A 20,579-nucleotide genomic window follows, 5' to 3' on the forward strand; every position below is an offset into this window, starting at 1 on the left:
GGGCCCCAAGGTTAAATCTGCACAGTGCTCAGATTTTCCTCCCCAATCAAACTAAGAATGAAGTCTCATAGGACAAGCTAAAAAGAGGTTACTTTGCTATGGGGAGGAGTACTAAAAAAGAACTTAACGAGAATTCTACAGCCACTACTTCCCAACAAGACGAAAATGTTACTGGTAAAGAAATGTCAAGGAAAGATCACATCAAGAACGAGACTCTCTGGACAGAGTTAAAAACAAAACCCATGCAGTATTTGGCAAGGCTAAAAAACTGATGCCTAATGAGAAGAGACTTAGTAGAGAAGACTATAAACTAATGTCTTAGACTTTATCTGGAAGGTGACGTGCATGCTATGCAGCCATTACAAGGAGCACACAGGAAGTGAGAACCCAATCGCACGAAGATACATACTGACATGTGTCCAGTCTCTGGATCTTCGGCATGAACTAACAGGCCTTGATCTAACCGAATCTCAATTCTCCGCTCCACTTAACCTCCCACCCAGAAGGATTCTCCTTTCATCATGCATCACACTGGCCTCGGGAAGAAACAGGGGGAACATGACAATGCTGTACAAATACCTGAGGAGCTTTAGAGGGTAAACTCATACCGTGTAAACGCAGAGGACAAAACAAGGAGCAGCTGTCCATGAGGAGAAAGCTAATTTCAGTTCCGTCCGACCAGGCCTCTGCCCCCTTCCATGACTGCATTAACTTCTACTTACTCTTCAAACCCCTGCTGACACATCTGCTCCTCTGGGGAGTTTTCCCTACTTTGCCCTAGGTGTCCCTCACAGGTAGGCTGAGTCCTATGCTTTCTCGTCAGGACCTGGCACTCCACCACAACCCACCGTCCCACTCCCAAAGGGACTCCTGGAGGGCAAGGACTTCCGGCTTCTACTCATCACTACAACTTCCAGACTCACCACAGGACTGCCCAAGACAAGTCTTTACCAGCTGGCTGTGAAAGAAAGTAAGGAAGGGAGAGAGAGAAATCAAACACAAAGGGAAGTATTCTATGGGATAATGCCTGCGACCTCTCCCTTAATGTAGTGGTTTCAAATTCTTTTTTAAGTAATCTTAAGCAGAAAGCTAATAGACAAACAGAAAAAAAATGGAGCTAATTATTCTAATAAAGACAAACCAGAGATGACATAACATTCATCAGTAAGGAATTAAGGCGCTGAGAAAACACGGTATCATGGAGATCTGTATAGACTAAAAGCGGGGAGACAAGACAGAATATGTTGACGGATAAGAGACTGCAGAACAGGACGCAGATGATTCCGTTCTGTAAAATTTCAATAAAACTATCTTTGTGTGCATACAGAAAACACCAAACTACTGAAGAGTGATGTTCCTGGGGAGCAAAATTAGGATGAGAGTTGTTTCGTATTTTACTTACCTCTCACACTGGATTTACTTACAATAAGCATGTTACTTTTGAAACTTAAAAACCAGAAAACTGGACATCCACATGCAAAAAACTGAACTTAGACCTTTAGTCTACAAATATTAATTCAAAATGGATCAAAGATTTAAATGTAAAAGCTAAAATTCTAAGACCTGTGGAAGAAAACAGAGGGGAAGGACACTGGATTTATGCCGCTAAATTTGGCAATGATCTCCTGGATGTGACACCGAAAGCAGAAGCAACAGAAGAAAAAACAGGTAAGGTGAACTCCATCGAAGTGGAAAACTGTGCATCGAAGGATAGCATCAACAGAATGAAAAGGCAGCTCACAAGATGGGAGAATATATTTGCAAATCATACATCTGATGAAGGATTAATACCCAGAACATACAAAGAACCCACATAATTCAACGACAAAAACCAATCCAATTAAAAGACAGATAAAGGACTCCAAGACACATTTCTCCAAAGAAGACAAATGGCCAACAAGCACATTGTTCATCACTAATTATTAGGGAAATGCAAATCAAAACCATGAGCTATCACTTCACACCCACCAGGATGACTGCAATCACAGAAACAGAATATAACAGGCATTGGCAAGGAGGTGGAAAAATGAGAACCCTGTGCACCACTGGTGGGCGTCTTAAATGGTGCAGTTGCTGTGGAAAATATGGCAGTTCTTGAAGAAGTGAAACAGAATCACTAGATGATGCAGCAATTCTACTTCTAGGTATATAGTCAAAAGAACTGAAAGAACTGGAACAGACAGTTGTACACCCGTGTTTCCAGCAGCATTACTGGACACGAGGGCCATCTGGCTGCAATATCTGTCACCCCACTGTTCTCCAGGGATGACTCTGGCTGGCATGGCTGGCTAGATGGCTGTCTCCTTCCTACTGAGGTCGTGCGCCTGGCCACAAAGGACAACCTTCTCCAACAGATCACGACCGTCCTTTGGTCAAGGGTACACAGCAGGACACCCCCGATAAAGGCTCCACACAAGCTCTCAAGGTCCATAGCAGCTTGTCCACAATAGCCAAAAGGTGGAAGTGACCCAAGTGTGCATCACCGGATGAATACAGAATGTGCTATATACACAGAATGGAATATGACTCAGTCTTAAAGGGAAATTCTGGCACATAACACAACACAGATGAGCTTTGAAGACATTATGCTAAGTTAAATAAACCAGTCACAAAAGGACATATATTTTGATTCCACTTCTATGTAACAGCACTCATAGTAGTTGAATCCACAGACACAGAAAGAAAATGGGGGTTGCCAGGGGCCGAGGGGGCAGCGAAATGGGTAATGTAGTCTTTGGTGGGCATAGTTTCAGTTTGGGAAATGAGAAGGTTCTGGAGATGGATGGTGGTGACAGGTGCACAACACAGAACTTAACAACACAGAACATAAAAATGGTTAAGATTGTTCTTTATATGTATTTTACCACCATTTTTAACAATCTAAAAACCACTACCACCTTTTAAAAAGCAAGCAGCCCTGGTAAAAAGGGATGGGGGCACTCTGAGACATTACCCAGCTGTGCTCCGCAGACCAGTCTGAAAACCACATTTCGTAGAAGTGAGAAAAATGGAACACTGGCCCAGGGAACAGTGCTTTACAGGAGGTAAAAGCACCAGATTAGACTATTTTAAAATCAGATCCACTCTGTTACAGTCATGAAATGGTATCTTCATGAACAAAATACCTTTGCTTCCTCTGCCAGTTTCTTCTCTTCGTCCACCTCTTCTGTCTTCGCCGAATCTTCGCTTTGGAGTTTTCTTCTCTTTTGCTTGGGAGCCATGAAGCCTTGAAGAAACTTCTTTATGACACTGGCTTGTAGGGCAATCACACACTCACCAAAATCCTTCAATTTCTCTAACGAGATCACCTACAGGAAATGACAGAAACAACAGAATGAATGAAAGGCCAAGATGACAGACTATCCTCCCCTCCTCAGACCCCGAACTCTGGTCATCTCTGTGTACTACTCTTACTTGTTGTGGGTTATGGTGGGAAGCTAAGTTTAAGCATGTTCAGTGGCAGCTCCCCACCAGTTTCAGTGTCACTGGGGAAGTTTATCCAAAAGCAACTTCACTGGGGGCTTCCTGGGGGTAAAGGCCTTTTACTGAAGCTAACCCCTCTCCACATATAGCAGTAAAATTCTGTATTTACTCAATGCATGTTGTCTGCTTTTAAAAAAAAAGAGAGAGAGAGAGAGACACTATCCTTGACTAAATTCAAATTAATCTGGGCCCGAAATAGGTCACACAACATGAATTTACCTTGGCCCTCAGTTCAATGGGTGGTTTATACACTTAAAAGCAGCTGATTACCTCCATATCCCCAGCAAAAGCACTCACAGGACGCTGAAACTTGCTCTACTTAATTAAGGAAGTTAGGGAGCTCATTCATTCACTCAGCAACTGAGTGCCTCCTATGTGCAAACCACAGTCTCAGGGCAAAGAAAAACTGAGAAGGAAAATAAACATTTACTGACCCACTAGCTTACAAACTATAAGCCAAGTAATACACTTTTCCATACTTAGTGTCGTTTAAGCCTCACATGTATTTTATGGATAAGGACAGAAGCTAAATCACTTTGATCCAAGCCCACTCTCGAGTGAACGCTACCTTCTCAGTCATGTAAAACATGTCAATTTAAAAAAATACCATTTTATAACTACAAAGAGAAACAAAGAATGATGATAACCCAATATTAGCAAGGTGTGAGCCTAGGTCTGGCACAAAGTAGGCAACTGAGAAATATTTGCTAAATAAAAAATACTGTATTTGAAAATGGCAAAATACTTAAGTGTTGAATAATTCTTTAAAAAATCATTAGAACAATAAAGATATTTAAATCCTTTTTCCCACAAAATGTGGGGTTATGAATTTATAACCAGACCAGTTAAAAAAAGTCTGGGGGCGGCTGGCTGGCTCAGTTGGTAGAGCACGCGTCTCTGGATCTCAGGATTGTGAGTTTGGGCCCCACAGTGGGTATTGAGATTACTTTACAAAAAAATAAAAATAAAAAATAAAAAAGGAGAAAGCTGCATATGTAAGATGCATATATAATATGCTAATTCTAATAGCAAAGAAATAGAAATAAAAAAGTCTGACAGTAAAAGATTTACCCTATCAACTCCATGCGTTATTTTATGTACCCCAAAGTGATGTAAAGACTGTAGGAAATGGAATGTACTTATAAAGTGAGAAAAAAGATGCAACTGCTAAAAAAACAAAACAAAAAAACCACATGACTAATACACACGCTGTAACGCATATGAATAATTTGAAAAGACCCACAGTTACTAGTATCTTTGGAGTTACATGGACTTTATTATTTAAAATCAGTAAAAAGCATTCTAGTATTTTCTGATGGAAGTATCTAAACCTATCTCAATGGAACATGGGGTACCCTGAATTGGTTCATCTACACCATGTGAAGGTCCTCCTGAGCAGTTAAGTGACAGGAGTCTGAACAGGCCTTGAAATGTACCCAATTACCAGCATGAGTGCTACCCAACGTTAAGCATAACCCTACCGAGCTTATCAGTATAAAGGATGGACAAAAGAGGGATACACAAACAAGTTTCAGACCTTAAAGCAGAGGCATCAATCACATGAGAATGTTAAATTATAAATATGTTAAATAATGTTTCAGGACTGTGACTTCAGGACCAGTTTTCATTCAACTTAATAGAAAAGCACTTTTTGGGGCGCCTAGCTGGCTCAGTCAGTGGAGTGTACGACTCTTGTTCTCGGGATTGGGGGTCTGAGCCCTAACCTGGATATAGAGATTACTTAAAAATAAAATCTGAGGGGCACCTGGGTGGCTCAGTCGATTAAGTGTCTGACTTCAGCTCAGGTCATGATCTCAGGATCCTGGCATCAGCCCTGCATTGGGCTCCCTGATCAGCGGGAAGTCTGCTTCTCCCTCTCCCTTGCCCCTCCCCCTCCGGCTCATGCTCTCTAATAAATAAATAAAATCTTTAAAAAACTAAATAAAATAAAATCTAAAAAAACAAAAAACAAAAAACCCAAAACAGAAAAGCTCTTTTTGAACAAAGGATCTAAGCCAATGATTAGATTTTTCTGGGTATCGAAGGAAAAATATCAAATGTGCATGGAGAATTTTTGGTTCCATAGGTCTTTCAAAACAAACCCACACATGATTTCCAGGGTCATCTGGCGGACGTCAAGAACAATGATCCCAAACTGAGTTTCCATGAGTAACATATCTAAGGGTGTTTACTTATGTTCTTACCCGAGCTTCAAATTCTGATGTTTCTTCCACATAACCAAGTCCCCCCTTTTGTAACCTTGTTGCAACTTCAATGAGATCACTACGAAGAAAGTTTAACAGTTCCTGGTTGCCATCACAGGATTTTAGACCCAAATTTGGCTTCCGGGCCAGATGAATAGAATGAATGATGTCCTGGTACCTAGAAAAGTAGGGGGCAGTGGAGAGGAAATAAAGAAACTCTGAATGACAGGTCTCATTTCTAGAAGAGTTACTCAGATCTTCACCGCTTCTCGGTGCTATCTTCAGTCTGGTGTTTCTTGTACAAATTTTCAAATTTGTCTTACTCTTGATTCATATGAAAAACCACACTTCTTTTTTTTTGGTATTTGATAATCCCAGTCCAGTACTTGAAGTGTCCTGCTTTACCTAGCTTTCATTCATGGTTCCTGGTCTGCATTTTTTTTTTTTTAACCTTTTTACCACTTCTTGGGGTTTTATCTGCAGAAATTCTTTGAGGCCTGGTTTGAAGTTGTGCTCCTCCAGAGACAATGTGCACTTGCTTATGTCAGCTACCAGGAAATGCTACCAACCTGAAAAAACTTTTAATTACCTGCCTGGAATGCCTCAGAACATAGTAAAAACGTGAAACACGGCTGAAACTCTACACAGGGACCTTCGAGTTCACTCTCACACTAAAGATTAACCCACTGAAGTCCCCACAATAGACTCTGGCGAGACCATAAGCTTCACTGCTGGCTTCTTACAACAAAATGAAAACTAGAGCTCAAGATCATCTCAGGTGAAGTATACTAAGTTCCCATTTCATTCTTAATAAGCATTTTTAATAGTATTACTTTCCTCTGAATACAACTTCATTGTGTCCCACTGATTTTCTTAAAAAGGATTTCCCTTTCCTTGCTTTCTAGAATTCCTTTTCTTCTTCTTCGATGTTATCTAGGAATATATTTAATTGACTGTCAGTTAAGATCTATTTGGACATCTTAAGGAATTTGTTTCTAATTTTATCGCAATCTGATCAAAGAACGTATCCGGAAAAATCTCCATTTTTAAAATCTGTTCAGATTGCTTTTGTGGCTAAGTATATGATTAACTTTTATAAATGTTCAATGGAGAGAACAAAAAACTTTACTTCTCTGTTTCCAAATGGCCTAGGATCATTTTGTTTTTAAATTCCTTTTTTTATTGAGGGGGTACGTGGGTGGCTCAGTCAGTTAAGAGTTTGCTTGCAGGGGCACCCGGGTGGCTCAGTCGGGTAAGCGTCTGCCTTTGGTTCAGGTCATGATCCCAGTGTCCTGAGATCAAGCCCCAAGTCGGGCTCCCTGCTCAGTGGAGAGCCTGCTTCTCCCTCTCCCTCTCACTCTGCCTGCTGCTCTGCCTAATACATAAATAAATTTTTTTTAAAGATTTTATTTATTTATTTGACAGAGAGAGAGAGACAGCCAGCGAGAGAGAGAACACAAACAGGGGAGTGAGAGAGAAAGAAGCAGGCTCCCAGCAGAGGAGCCCGATGAGGGGCTCGATCCCAGGACTCTGGGATCACGCCATGAGCCGAAGGCAGACGCTTAACGACTGAACCACCCAGGCGCCTCAATAATTAAAATCTTAAAAAAAAAAAAAAAAAAAAGTCTCCCTTCAGCTCAGGTCATGATCCCGGAGTCCCAGGATCAAGCCCTGTATCAGGCTCCCTGCTCAGTGGACAGTCTGCTTCTCCCTCTCTCTGGCCCTCACCCTACTCAAGTCTGCTTCTCCCTCTGCTCCTTACCCTGCTTGTGCTCTCTCTCAAATAAATAAAATCTTTTTTAAAAAAATCCTCTTTTTATTGAGATGAATAACTGAGTGCACACCCTGTAATTTATATCCTTCATTACTTATTTTCCTGTAAAGAGCATATATGTTTGTTTTATAATGTGAACTTCAAACGGTCTGTGATACATTACCCTATCCCCTTGGCTACCCTAAAGGAAATCCAAATAACCACCACCAAGAGAACAGATAAATAAAGTAGAATTACAAAGATTACACAAATTCCCAGAATAGTATACAAAAAGGAAAATGACAGAGTTCGGTTACAAAAATCATGGATGGAACCTGAAACCATCATATCGTACATCAACTATACTTCAATTAAACACAAAACAAAACAAAACGTGGATGGCTCTTCAGTAAAATAATGTAAGGAACACAAAGTCTCAAAGATTACATATGCTTGACAGCTTTTAAAAAGTTCAAAACCAACAAAACAAGATATGTGTTTGGGTTTTTTTCAATGCTCAAAAAAAAACAAAAAAAGTTTTACGTTTTGTTTTTAACCCTAAAATCAAATATTTTAACCAAACAGAAGGAACATCATAGAACCGTATTCCTTTGTGGTTGGGTGTATTGACATTTCCCCTTGTCTTTCTTAATTTAATTTGCCTGTTCATATCAATATCAAGACACCATGATTCTGAATACAATTTTAATTAATTTATGCATTAAGTAGTAGACTAAAACTAGTATCATGTACCCTTCCGTCATCACTCACAAAAGTCTGGAAAAGTTGCGGTTGTGTACTGAATGATACATTTCTTCTTTCTTCAATCAAACCCAAATTCAACCATGAAAGCATGCAGTCAGATACTAAAGGTGGCCTTAAGCCAAAACCTTGCCCTGGCTTTGACAGGAGCAATGGCTAGAACAGGAAGGACACTAGCAAATCTAGATGTAGACAGTATTTGTTTTGGAGGCTTTTTAAGATACAATCCACATAACATTAAACTCACCATTTTAAAGCATACATTTGTAGTGGTTTTTATGTTGTGGAACCAACAAAACCATCTAATTCCAAAACTTTCATCACCCCAGGAAGAAACCCCATACCTGTGAGCAGTCACTCCCAATTCTCCCTCCCCTTCCCCCAGCCCCTGGAAATCACAAATCTACTTTCTGTCCCTGTGGATTTGCCTATTCTGAACATTTTACATAAATGGAATCATACTGGGGACGCCTGGGTGGCTCAATCAGTTAAGCGTCTGCCTTTGGCTCAGGTCATGATCCCAGGGTCCTGGGACTGAGCCCCGCATTGGGCTCCCTGCTCAGTGGGGAGCCTGCTTCTCCCTCTCCCCTTGCCCCCTGAACCACTCCCCCCACTCATGTGCTCTCTCTCTCGCGCTCTGCATTCTCTCAAATAAATAATAAAAACAAATAAATAAATAAATAGAATCATACAATATGGGCCTTTTGTCTAGCTTCTTTGATTCAGGCTATTTTTTAGTTTCAGCCCTGTTACAGCTATAGCAATAGCATGTATCAGTACTTTGTTCCTTTTTGTGGCTGAACTTATGCATATGCCACATTTTGTTTTATCCATCAGCTGACAGACATTTAGGTTGTTTTCATTTTCTGGCTATTTCAAATACTGACAATACTTCTGAATACCAACTGCTCTGGAACTGCCCTTGCAAGGCTGCCTAACTACGTACAATGAGGATCTCAGTTCAGTGCATGACACACATTAATCAATGAACAATCCTACTATGCTGTATATACGTGGTTTAAAAACATGCCTTTCCAGGGATGCCTGGGTGGCTCAGTTGGTTAATCGTCTGCCTTTGGCTCGGGTCATGGTCCCAGGGTCCTGGAATCGAGTCCCGCATCGGGCTCCCTGCTCAGTGAAGAGCCTGCTTCTCCCTCTCCCTCTGCATCTCCCCCTGCTTGTGCTCTCTGACAAAAAAATAAAATCTTAAAAACAAACAAAAACGACAACACGCTTTTCCAAATAAGCATGAGTCCAGAAAATACCAAGCAATAAGAGCATAAAAGGGTTACAGACACTTTCTTAAAATTTACTTTTATCTCTTTTATGGATAAACAAAAAAACCTCTAAGATATTTACAATATCTAATGCTGAAAAGAAGCTGTGAAGAGCAAGATGAAAATCCTTACTTCTTCTCAAGTCTCTCTTTAAGTTGACTTTCTCTTATTCCCTGAGGGTGAAGGCAGTTCAGCAACTCATCCAGTTCCTTCTGACTATCACATAAAAACCTGCAAGGAGCAACACAGAATCAGTAACTCTGAAAAATAACCAAATACTATGAAAGGAATCTAGGATTGTTGGTGGAAGTTGGGAGAACACAATTCCAAACTTGCTCTCAAGTAGAACAAATAATTTACTACTTCCACAAAGCCTAATGTTAACTTTATCCTAGAATACCGGAGCCAATGTTTCCTACTAAAATACGAGACAAATTTTATAAAGTTAATTGACACACCTGTCCATACACCCTGAAAGAGTAAACCTGTATCCAAAAATAAAAGGTCATTAAACCAAAAGCAATCATAGGCAAAACAGTTAATGCAATCACAAAATAAGAGGGACCCTCTCAAAACCTAGTTCCCTGCCTAAAAGAGAACTGATACAAAAAGCAGATCGATGGCTATCTATACAATTTATATTCTTTAATTAATAAAGATGAAAATCCTAAATCTATTCCCAGACTGGAAAGCACTTACAACACAATGTAATATCTATTCCAGAACATATACAACATTACATTATAACGGGGAAATAAAATTCCAAAGCTTAAAACAAATATATTCTTATCAAAAAAAATCAAGCCTGCTTTTAAAGCAATGAGTTTACATATCCAAGAAATCAAAGTCATACAAAATGATCGTAACGATAATCACTGGTGTCACTATATTAAATATTTTCTTAACATGAAAAAGGAAAAAGAAAGAGCAACCCGATGAATGCTCACATTACCATAGATTCTGGCCTTGTTTGGGTATGGTGGTCTCTACGGCAACTTCTGTTGCTGGTCCAGGTTGTGTGTTCACGCTTGCATTTTTGCCTAGGTTTGCTTTCTTACCTAAAAAAAATGTAAACATTAGGTTAATACAGTAAATACCCAATACCAAGTTTCAAACCTAAGCAGGACACAGTGCCAGATCCAACAACTAGTAACACAGATGCTGCCTATTAAATACATCCAGTGTACAACAGGTGCTAATTTCTCTTAAATAGCTTACACACAGCACGTTATTTGAGATACTTGCTCTCTATACTGCTGAACAGCTGCACAGTTCAAAGTTTAGAGTATCACAAATTAGAATGGAGCAGGATGACTGAATAACTCCACATCAAAGCAAATAATCCATTTACTCTTTGTACGTGAGGCTTAGCACTAAGGCATTTGTAGTGAAGTAGGGACAAGTGAAACATATAAACTACTACAAACTTTTGAAGCCTGGAGGCTTCAAAATGTCAAACACGACGAACTTTTTCCTGAGCCAGCTCCTATATACTACTAGGACATGAATATAGATAGATCTTAAGCCAATCTCTGAGGCCTCACCTAACACTATAATTGGTTCTGTCCCCAGCTCCCATTCTCTACCCTTAACCTGTCGTACTTTCCCTGCACTACAAACACATCACCCTATTAGTCTTCTGAGTCAGGTGATTTTGAAGAGACCCCCGCCATGCTGGAATGAGAGAACATGAAGCAACAATAACCACCAGGATGCACTAGGAGTGAAGGGATGGAATGCCCCTCTTCTCTTGGGAGCTAAACTATGGAGACCTGATTTCTCCATAAAGGACACCCATTAAGCTTCTGAAAAACATCATAAAATCAGTCTCTCCTCCTGCTGGAAACTCTGCCCCAGGTCTAAAGATCCTGACTGTACTTCTACTGCTCTCAAATATAACTGCCCTCACGTGGGTATTTACAAAGTCTACCAAAACTAGATTTTTCAACTAAAGTGCTACAATCTAACAGTTAATATTATTAACACAGTATGAAAAGGCCTTAACTGTGAAACTTTGAGCTATATATTAATTTCCTTATTTAAACTTTGTGGGTTTTAAGTTTGGGTTAGGCATTTCTCTAAAATGAAGGAAAACCGCCTTTAAAAAAATTTCCTAAAGAAACATATCTAATATTTGAGAAGCAATTTTCATTAGGTCACAACAAGTAGAGCTAGAAGGAGCTTACAGATCATTTAACCCAGTGGTTCTCCACAGGGAGCCAGGCTGCCTCCCAGGGGACATGTGGCAATGTCTGGAGACACATCTGGTTGTCACTACTAGCATCTAGTCCACTGAGGCCAGGGATGCTAACTATCCTATAATGCACAGGACAACCCCCAACTATAAAGAGTTATCTGAGTGGCTCCGTCACTTAAGTGTCCAACTCTTGATTTTGGCTCAAGTCATGATCCCAGGATCGTGGGATCAAGCCCTGCGTAGGGTTCCTTGCTGGGCGTGGAACCTACTTGTGATTCTCTCCCTCCCTCTACCCCTCCTCAACCCTTAAAAAAAAAAAAAAAAAAAAAAGAATGATCTGACCCAAAATGTCAATAATGCTGAGGTTGAGGAAACCTGACCTTTTTTTTTTTCATTAAAAAAATTTTTCCTTTCTTGAAATATTACATATATAAATGTTGCAAATGTTACACATAATGTATGTCCAATGTATATATCCCTCAAGAAAAAATATATATACACATTTCTAAAAGTATACTTGTGTATTTATTTTACAACTCGAACACACCCATGTAACCAGAACCCAGAACAAGAAAAAGAACATCAGTGCCCGTTTATACCCTTTCTCAGCCACTTACTTTTAGTTAGTTATCTGCTGTGTTTCCTCCTCACTAGAACTTTAATTAAATGACATTCAGGACCTTATCTGTCTCGTTTGCTATCTTGTAGCACAAGATGTGAAAAACTGGTTGGCACACATGAGATGCTCCCTACATACTGAATAAATAAATTCTGGAAGTGGAGGAAGAAGATGTGTAACTGTCTTCTTAGTCTTTTACCTCAATTCCAGCCATTAAGGTACCTACAGAGATACTTCCAAGGAACAAAGTTTGAAGACTACTCGTATAAAATCGAACACCCAGGGGCGCCTGGGTGGCTCAAATGGTTAAGCATCTGCCTTCGGCTCAGGTCACGATCTCAAGGTCCTGGGATCGAGCCCCACTCTGGGCTCCCTGCTCAGCCGGAAGCCTGTTTCTCTCTACCCACTCCTGTGCTCACTCGCTCTCTCAAATAAATAAAATCTTAAAAAAAAAAAAAGAATACCCAAATATCCTAATATTCAAGCTCTATCTTTTCACAATACACCTGGAACAAAGCTAATAATCAAATATTAGTTTCCTTCCTTCCTTCAATGATTTCACATCCTCCCACCTCACTCAAATACATCTTACCTAAGGAGACAATAAAGAAACTTTGCAAATGGAAAAAGTGACCAAGGAAAGACAGTCCTTAATAATGATCCTACTTGAGCAGGGTAAAAGAACTGACAGATATACATACTACGGGGACAGTAATCCTCATCAGAAGAGTCCACACGGTCTTTGCGGTGATTGAATCGATAGTCGATGCTGTCATGTACCCAGCCTTTTTCAATGAACAATCCTGGAACTTCATCTGAGAAGAGCCAGTACCTATAAATCACAACCATATGTTAATAAAATAATGACAGATCATGAGCACGGGATGACTACTATTGGGGGAGATGATTACAGAATATCACTGAACGTTCAGACCGATACAAATGATAAAGTAAGGCACAGAATACCAGCATTTTTGAAATCTGAGATTGCTTCATATCTGTAATTTTTATAACTTCCAATATTTCTCTACTTCAGGTTCCACATAATGTACACATGTAAAATATATTACCCTTTCTAATGACCTCTATTTGGACTACGTTTCACCTACCATAATTTAGGCTTCATATTTGTGGTATCCTCAAGAACAGGACTGTGTCTTATTTAACTTTGTAACTCTAGCATGTCACACAGAAAGCATTCAATGTGTGATGAGCAATTGTTTCCAAGATCCATAAACAGACCAGCTTGTCTATTCTAAGTACTCTAGAGAGTTTCATAACTAGGAACAATATAATAACCCTAAAAGATGACAAAAATTAAGTCTAATAACTTACCTGTTATGGTTTCGATCTGTACCAATAGGAGTCCTACGCATGACTAGCTTTGCCTTGGCAATTCCTTCCTGGAAAGCCTTCTCAGCGGCTGCTTTGTGCTTTCGTATTCGTTCTTCTTCAGCTTCGCGCTCTAGTTTCACTGGTAAAGATGAAAAGAATCAACTAGATTTTTTTTTCTAATAAATTGTATTCTTACAAGTTAAATATGATATGGAATAGAAAGTATAAAGGAGATTTCTATCAAACCTTAGTTTTCTTCTCCTAATTCTGATCTGTTATAAGAAATGACATGCCGTAAAGCAGTAATTTTTCTCTCTTTTTTTAAAGATTTGAGAGAGAGCCTGAGCTGGGGTGGGGGGAGAGAATCTGAAGCAGACTCTGCGCTGAGCAGAGCCCAATGTGGGACTCAATCTCATGGCTGTGAAATCATTACCTGAGATCACGACCTGAGACGAAACCAAGAGCCAGCTTCTCAACCAACTGAGCCACCCAGGGGCCCCTGTAAGGCAGCAACTTCTACCTGGTTCTCCTATGTCCTTTGAATTCTGGTCATGCCGCAGCCATCAACTCAATGCAAATTCTTTTCTCTCCAAAATTTGACTTATTAATTTTAATAATTAAATTAGATTCGTTTTATTAATAGTTTAAAGTGGAACATTAAAACAGTCCTTAAGGGGCACCTGGGTGACTCAGTCAGTTGAGCGTCTGCCTTTGGCTCACGTCATGATCCCGGGGTCCTGGGACTGGCCTGTGTCGGGCTCCCTGCTCAGCAAGGAGTCTGCTTCTCCCTCTCCCCCACAACTCCCCACTCATGCTCGCACTCTGCTCTCTCAAATAAAATCTTTTAAGAAAATTGAAATAAAAAAATAAAACAGTCCTTAAATGGAATCCTTAAATGGATCCTCAAAATGATCAAAATGAATAAAACCAAAAGAGCTATTTCAAAATAAAACCTATTTCAGTCCCGAGGAATCTGACTGTAATTCAGCTTATTAGCCTTGGTGACAAGAAAAAAGAATGAGCGAGCAAAGGCAGGAAAGCAGTTGTACATAAAGGCAATCACTACATACTGAATACCATTTGGGGAATTATTCAAGTTACTACTGTTAAGGATAAAAAAAAAAAAAACTTTTGGGGCGCCTGGGTGGCTCAGTCAGTTAAGCATCCGACTCTTGGTTTCAGCTCAGGTTATGATCTCAGGGCCGTGGGATCGAGCCCCATATCGAGTCTCTGTGCTTGAGAGTCTCTCTCTCCCTCTGCCCCTGCTTGTGTGATCTAAAATAAATAAAATCTTAAAAAAAAAGTTTTAATCAACTTATTTCTGATCATTCATTATATGGATTTATTTCATCCAGACAGAAATTTCTCTCAACAGAAACAGCCCAGTAATCTCGCCTTTTAAGTTTTTCTAGAACTGTAACAAATTTTGAAACATAACACTACTATTTACAAGGCAAGAATGTGTAACACTGATCTTCTACTGATGAGAACATCTGCATTATAGTGAGAATCTGTAAAATACATCAGTCTAAAAATGTTACTTTAAAAAATTAAGACAGGGGCGCCTGGGTGGCTCAGTTGTTAAGCGTCTGCCTTTGGCTCAGGGCGTGATCCTGGACTTCTGGGATCGAGCCCCACATCAGGCTCCTCCACTGGGAGCCTGCTTCTTCCTCTCCCACTTCCCCCGTTTGTGTTCCCTCTCTCACTGGCTGTCTCTCTCTGTCAAATAAATAAATAAAATCTTTAAAAAAAAAATTAAGACAAATCTCATTTATTTAAAATCAACATGATACTCGTTACCTTTAACAAAGTTTGCTCTCCTGAATGGAACTGTATGTTTGCAAGAGTGATCACAGCAGAAATCAGTACAAAGCTAAACAATACAAACGGTAATGGCCAAATCATAATCAAAGAAAAGTTCTTTCTCTTATAGCTACAAACAAACAAAAAACCACCTAGGGCATGTCATCAAAAGAAGACCAAACTTGGTTCCAGAGGTTACAGCACTGAACTAGATACTAACGACCTAAACTGAACTTGGCTAAATATTAACATTCTTTGTCCCTTATTTCTCTGTATCAGTAACACATTGCCTTTCCTTTGTCCTATGTTAAGATAAATACAACCAGAGGAACACTTCAGAAACTCAAGGAGAAGTCATTACATTTCAGGTAAAACACAGCTGAAGTGTGACATATACACAAAGCTAATCTACATGCTATTTAACTTGGAATGTAATATACGGTCTTTAACACCGAAAAGTACTTATTTACAAAGGCATAGTGTACATATATCTACGTGAAGACATTTCAGTGGCCTTGGTAGTGTAAACTAGAATCTGTATTAAAAGATATATTACATATTCATGAAAGAACTGCTGAAGTTATTTCTAGGTATCTAGGGTCCAACTTTGACAAATAAATGGTTTTTACCATCTTCACTTTGTAAGCTGGAAATGTTGATAAGGTCAGAAACTATAGCAGTGATCGAAATAGTTTAAAGACCAATAAACCTAGCAGGTTTACTGTGGGTAACAGCAACCCTGAAACTAGTTTGCATACATTGTAAGACTGATCAAATAAGTAAATATTGGTATTGATGGGTGCTAGGGTTCTCATGATGCAAGAAAGGAGATACAAATATAGAATGAGGGACAGCAAGCGGAACCCTTGAGAGGTATTCAGACATAAAAGGAAATGAGGTCCTGACACATGCTACAACATGGATGAACCGTGAAAACATGCTTAGTGAAAGCAGACAGACACAAAAGACCACGCATTTATTATGATTCCATTTATATGATATGTCAGAACAAGCAAATCTGGATGGACAGGGTAGTGATCACTAAAGAATATAGAGGGTTTGTTTTTAAGAAAATGAGTAGGTTCTAAAATTATGATGAAAGTTGCACATATCTGTGAATATATTAAAATGCAATGTTATATGTTATATGTTATAAATAGACAAGTTATATGGTATCAGTGAACTATTAAATTAACTATTTAATTGAGCTGTTTAAAAAATGTTCAGATTTGGGGCGCCTGGGTGGCACAGTCGGTCAAGTATCCAACTCTTGGTTTTGGCTCAGGTCGTGATCTCAGGGTTGTGAGATCAAGCCCCACAATGGGCTCTGCGCTCGGGACGGGAGTCTGAGTTTCTTTCTCCCTTTCTCTCTGCCCCTCCCTCTACACTCTCTCTCTTTCTCAATTAAAAAAAAAAAAAGTTCAGATTTGATGGTACTATCAAAGCCCCAAATTTCTACATTCTTACATCGTGATAAGGGAAAGATTAATATTTGAGTTGGCAACTGTGCTGAGTGTTTCAAATACCCTGTCAGTCAATCGTTACAACCTTAATGAGCACAGAAGGACACTAAGGCACAGGTAAGTAACTTGCCCAAAAGATTACAGCTAAGACAAAGGTAGGGTTTGAAACTAGGCCAGGGGGCGCCTGGGTAGCTCAGTCATTAAGCATCTGCCTTCGGCTCAGGTCATGATCCCAGCGTTCTGGCTCCCTGCTCAGCGAGAAGCCTGCTTCTCCCTCTCCCACTCCCCCTGCTTGTGTTTCCTCTCCCGCTGCCTCTCTGTCAAATAAATAAATAAAATCTTAAGAAAAAAAAAGAAAAGAAAAGAAACCAGGCCAGCAATTCCCAAGTCCTGTATTCTTTCCACTATGTCTATTTGTGATTTTGGTCCTTCACTAAATCCAGAGAAGATGCCACCATCATTAATCCAAGTCAAACCATCATTAGCTGCAGAAGGCCAGGCTGTACACTCCCACTAGAGTATTACACACCCAGTGGGGTCTGGGCAACCACACACCGAAATAACTGAAGAGTTAAGACAAACAGAGCCTCTACCATTACCTTGGCAACTTCCTTCCTTCTACTAGCTTCCCTTCTGCTCTCAACAAAAGATTTTACCTTTCATCTCTCTCTCCTGGAGTTCACGCTCTTTCTTGGCCTGGATGGCGAGCAGTCGCCTGCTCTTCACGGCACTGATCATGTCTTCAGCTCCCAAGTCTACCTGGGGCTCAAACTTCACCACCTCTTTCTTCCTATCAGGTTTGCCTAGCCCATTCTCCTCTTTTCCATTTTCCTTGTTTCTGGCTTCCATTTCTTTTCTTTTCTGTTTCTCTGCTCTCTTCTTATCATTCTCTTCCTTCAGTACAGCAAGCCGTTCTTTCCATAGCTCTGCAGACATCTGCTGTCTGGTTTCCATGTGGTCCTGCACTGAGTATGTCATGAGGATGCGGTGGCAGAGTGCTGTCAAGATCTGGAGTTTCTCTTCTGACGTTAATTCAAAAAATTCTGAGGTCTCCAGCTTCTCTAGGAACTCATCTTGTACCTCATTGTCCTCAAATGGTGCTGAATCTTTATTGTCATCTGCGTCGGAGCCCTCACTTTCCTCCTGAACGTCAGATCTGCGCAAGCAGAGCCGCACCAGCTCTGAAACAGAATGGAGAGTCAGCGGGATTTCTGACAGCTTCATTCCCAATTCACCATAGTCCTCCGCTATTTCGTCCTGTAATAAGGTCTGTAAGAGGATGACCAACACTCTATTCAGGTATAAAAAGCCGCCTTTTTCTGCACTCAAGGCTTCCATGAGGGACACAGCAGTAATAGGATACTGAGCATCTGGTAAGAGTAGCCCAGAGTAACAGCTCAAGAACTCCACCACCATGGCCACATCCCCAAAGAGTGTGTTGGGTAGCCCTTCAGGGGTATCCACCAATCTAAATGCTGGAAGGCTTTTGCCAGTTAACTCTTGGTCCTCGTACCTCTTCTGTTTTTCTAGTTTCTCAAGCATTTCTTTCTCTCTCCGCTCCTTGGCTTTCTCCTTCAACTTTTCTTTCAGCTCCTCTCGTTTCTTTTTCAAATATTCTTTGCGTTGCTCCTCAGACATAGAGGCCCACCGCTTTTTGTGCTCTAGAAGCTCAAAGCGTTTTTGAACAATACTTCGCAGCTCTTCTGGGAGACGAGCTCTATCCTCGCTGGAGAGAAGACGAGCTGTTTTGGAGATAACACAGGACAGGGCACTCTTCTTGTCCTCCCTGTCTTTGTTTTCTTTGTAGTAGGCAATAAGGTGTAGGGCAGCAGGAGGCAGATGTTTGTGGGGTTTACTAGAGGACCTGGCTGTACCCCCAGAGTTCCGTGGGGCTCGTGTCATCTTCTGAGTGCCTTTGGCCATATCCAACAAAGTCATCTGCTTCATTTTGGTTTTAGGAGTCTTCAAGCCCTTTTTGGGAGATTTGGAATTACCTGTAGATTTCTGTCCATTAAGGATGCCTTTGCTTCTGCCCTTCGCTTTCAAAGGTTTATCACTGTGCTTCCCCGATTTCTTGGCAGGTGGGCCCTTCTTAGGAATGTGAAAGTTAGCATGTAGCTTGTTGGGTGACATCATCTTCATCACTTCTTCCAAATGTTCTTCTGGAGATTTGGAATTTTTGGAGTTCTTCACTTTGAGTGGTGAGCCATTCAAGGATTTCTTTAAGTGTACATGACACCATAACTTGGGATTTAATGGGGAACTCAGAGAAGAGTTGTCTGTCTTGGATTTTTTTGAGGGCTTCCTGTCTGGGGATCCAGTATTCTTCCTCTTAGTAGAAGGGTTAAGAGTCATGTACTAGAATTTAAGAACAAGAGCAAAATTAATTTTAAAAACTAATATGAAGAAGCAATATTTAAGCATCATACAAGCCCTCTTCCCCAGCTATCCGGGTAAAGCTACATATTCATTTCTGTCCACAGACACTATGTCCCTGAAGAAACAAAGACATGAACTTTAGCTAATGTCTTGGCCACATCAATACAAAATTCTCTTGATACCCAGACTTAAAAATCTATACTCTAAAATTAGACATTTTTGCTATGTAACTAGTTTTCTATTAATATACAGTGCTAGCAATTCTTAAAACACTTTAATGAAATCTGTGAACCCTTTCCCCAGAAGCAACACACAAAAATTACGCATACAATTTCATAGTGCATCCGTGGATCCCAGACTGAGGATATCTGATCTAGGTAACGGCAACATCTAGGGCGTTAATATAATTATTCTGGATTTCTAAGCCTTTAAACCTCTGTTCCAACTGGGAGCATTATATGCTTTTAAGTAGAAAGTATACTACTTTAAGTTTTTTTTGTCTAAATGCAGAAGCGTATTTTATTAAAAATGCCACATCAACAACAAAATCCCTGCTCACAAGCAAGGAGCCCTCCTGCCCTGGCCCTGGTTCCTCAAACTCCCCTTTGTTCTCTCCCCACACATCAAGAGCTCATTCCCATGAATACGCTATTAACTGTAAGCCCTATTCTATATTCTCAATCTCATACACTTCTCTTTCATTGTCCCTCACATCTTTCAAATTCACTTCCTCTAGTAGCCCAACTTTACAATCGTTCAATCCTGCCAGGACCTTAAATCCATTAATTCAACCACAATTTCCCCACGCTCACGCCCTTGTCCTTTTTACCAGCAATAAATTCCAGTCCGTTGTTATAATTCGTCCTGCATAAACCTATGCTTCCCTTGTCTCTCCTGCTCTTTCATACCGAGCTACCCCTGGCCTGCACATGTTCAGCTTACCCATCACTGGAATAAAAGATACAAAGACAGTGCATGGTCTTGCTTTAAATTCAGAACCGGGTACCTCAAATGCATCCTGAACGCCACCCAGTAATGACATGATATCGTCCCTTAGTCCATTCATTTCCTTATTCCCTGGACACACATCTCCTGTCTCTTCAAACCTCCACCTTGTCCCCCTCAGAGAGAATTAGTTAACGGGCTAGAACCCAGTCAACTTGTCATAATACCATTGTTTCTACTGAAGCGTGTGTTTAAAAAAAACCCGAACTGCTGATTTTGGAACTTTCAAGAATGTAATTACAAAGAAAAAAGCTAAACTGCAGACTAAAATGAAATACAAACCAAGCAATGAAAAAGTA

At 40.3% G+C, this 20,579-nt stretch overlaps 1 protein-coding gene across 2 annotated transcripts in view; it reads right to left on the reverse strand.

The window, feature by feature from the left end:
• BAZ1B (bromodomain adjacent to zinc finger domain 1B) overlaps positions 1-20,579 on the reverse strand; it is a 61,677-nt gene that overhangs the window by 12,416 nt on the left and 28,682 nt on the right. For both annotated transcript variants that reach the window (XM_045786211.2, XM_045786210.2), the window contains exons 7-13: positions 17,553-19,254; positions 13,631-13,769; positions 12,997-13,127; positions 10,432-10,537; positions 9,612-9,710; positions 5,688-5,865; positions 3,126-3,308 (exon numbers count right to left, since the gene is read on the reverse strand). In XM_045786211.2, the coding sequence (XP_045642167.2) occupies positions 3,126-3,308; positions 5,688-5,865; positions 9,612-9,710; positions 10,432-10,537; positions 12,997-13,127; positions 13,631-13,769; positions 17,553-19,254 (2,538 nt within the window). The remainder of the gene's footprint in view (positions 1-3,125; positions 3,309-5,687; positions 5,866-9,611; positions 9,711-10,431; positions 10,538-12,996; positions 13,128-13,630; positions 13,770-17,552; positions 19,255-20,579) is intronic.

This window comes from Ursus americanus, chromosome 2 (assembly GCF_024610735.1).
Source record: "Ursus americanus isolate L20-20 chromosome 2, mUrsAme1.1.p, whole genome shotgun sequence".
NCBI lineage: Eukaryota > Metazoa > Chordata > Mammalia > Carnivora > Ursidae > Ursus > Ursus americanus.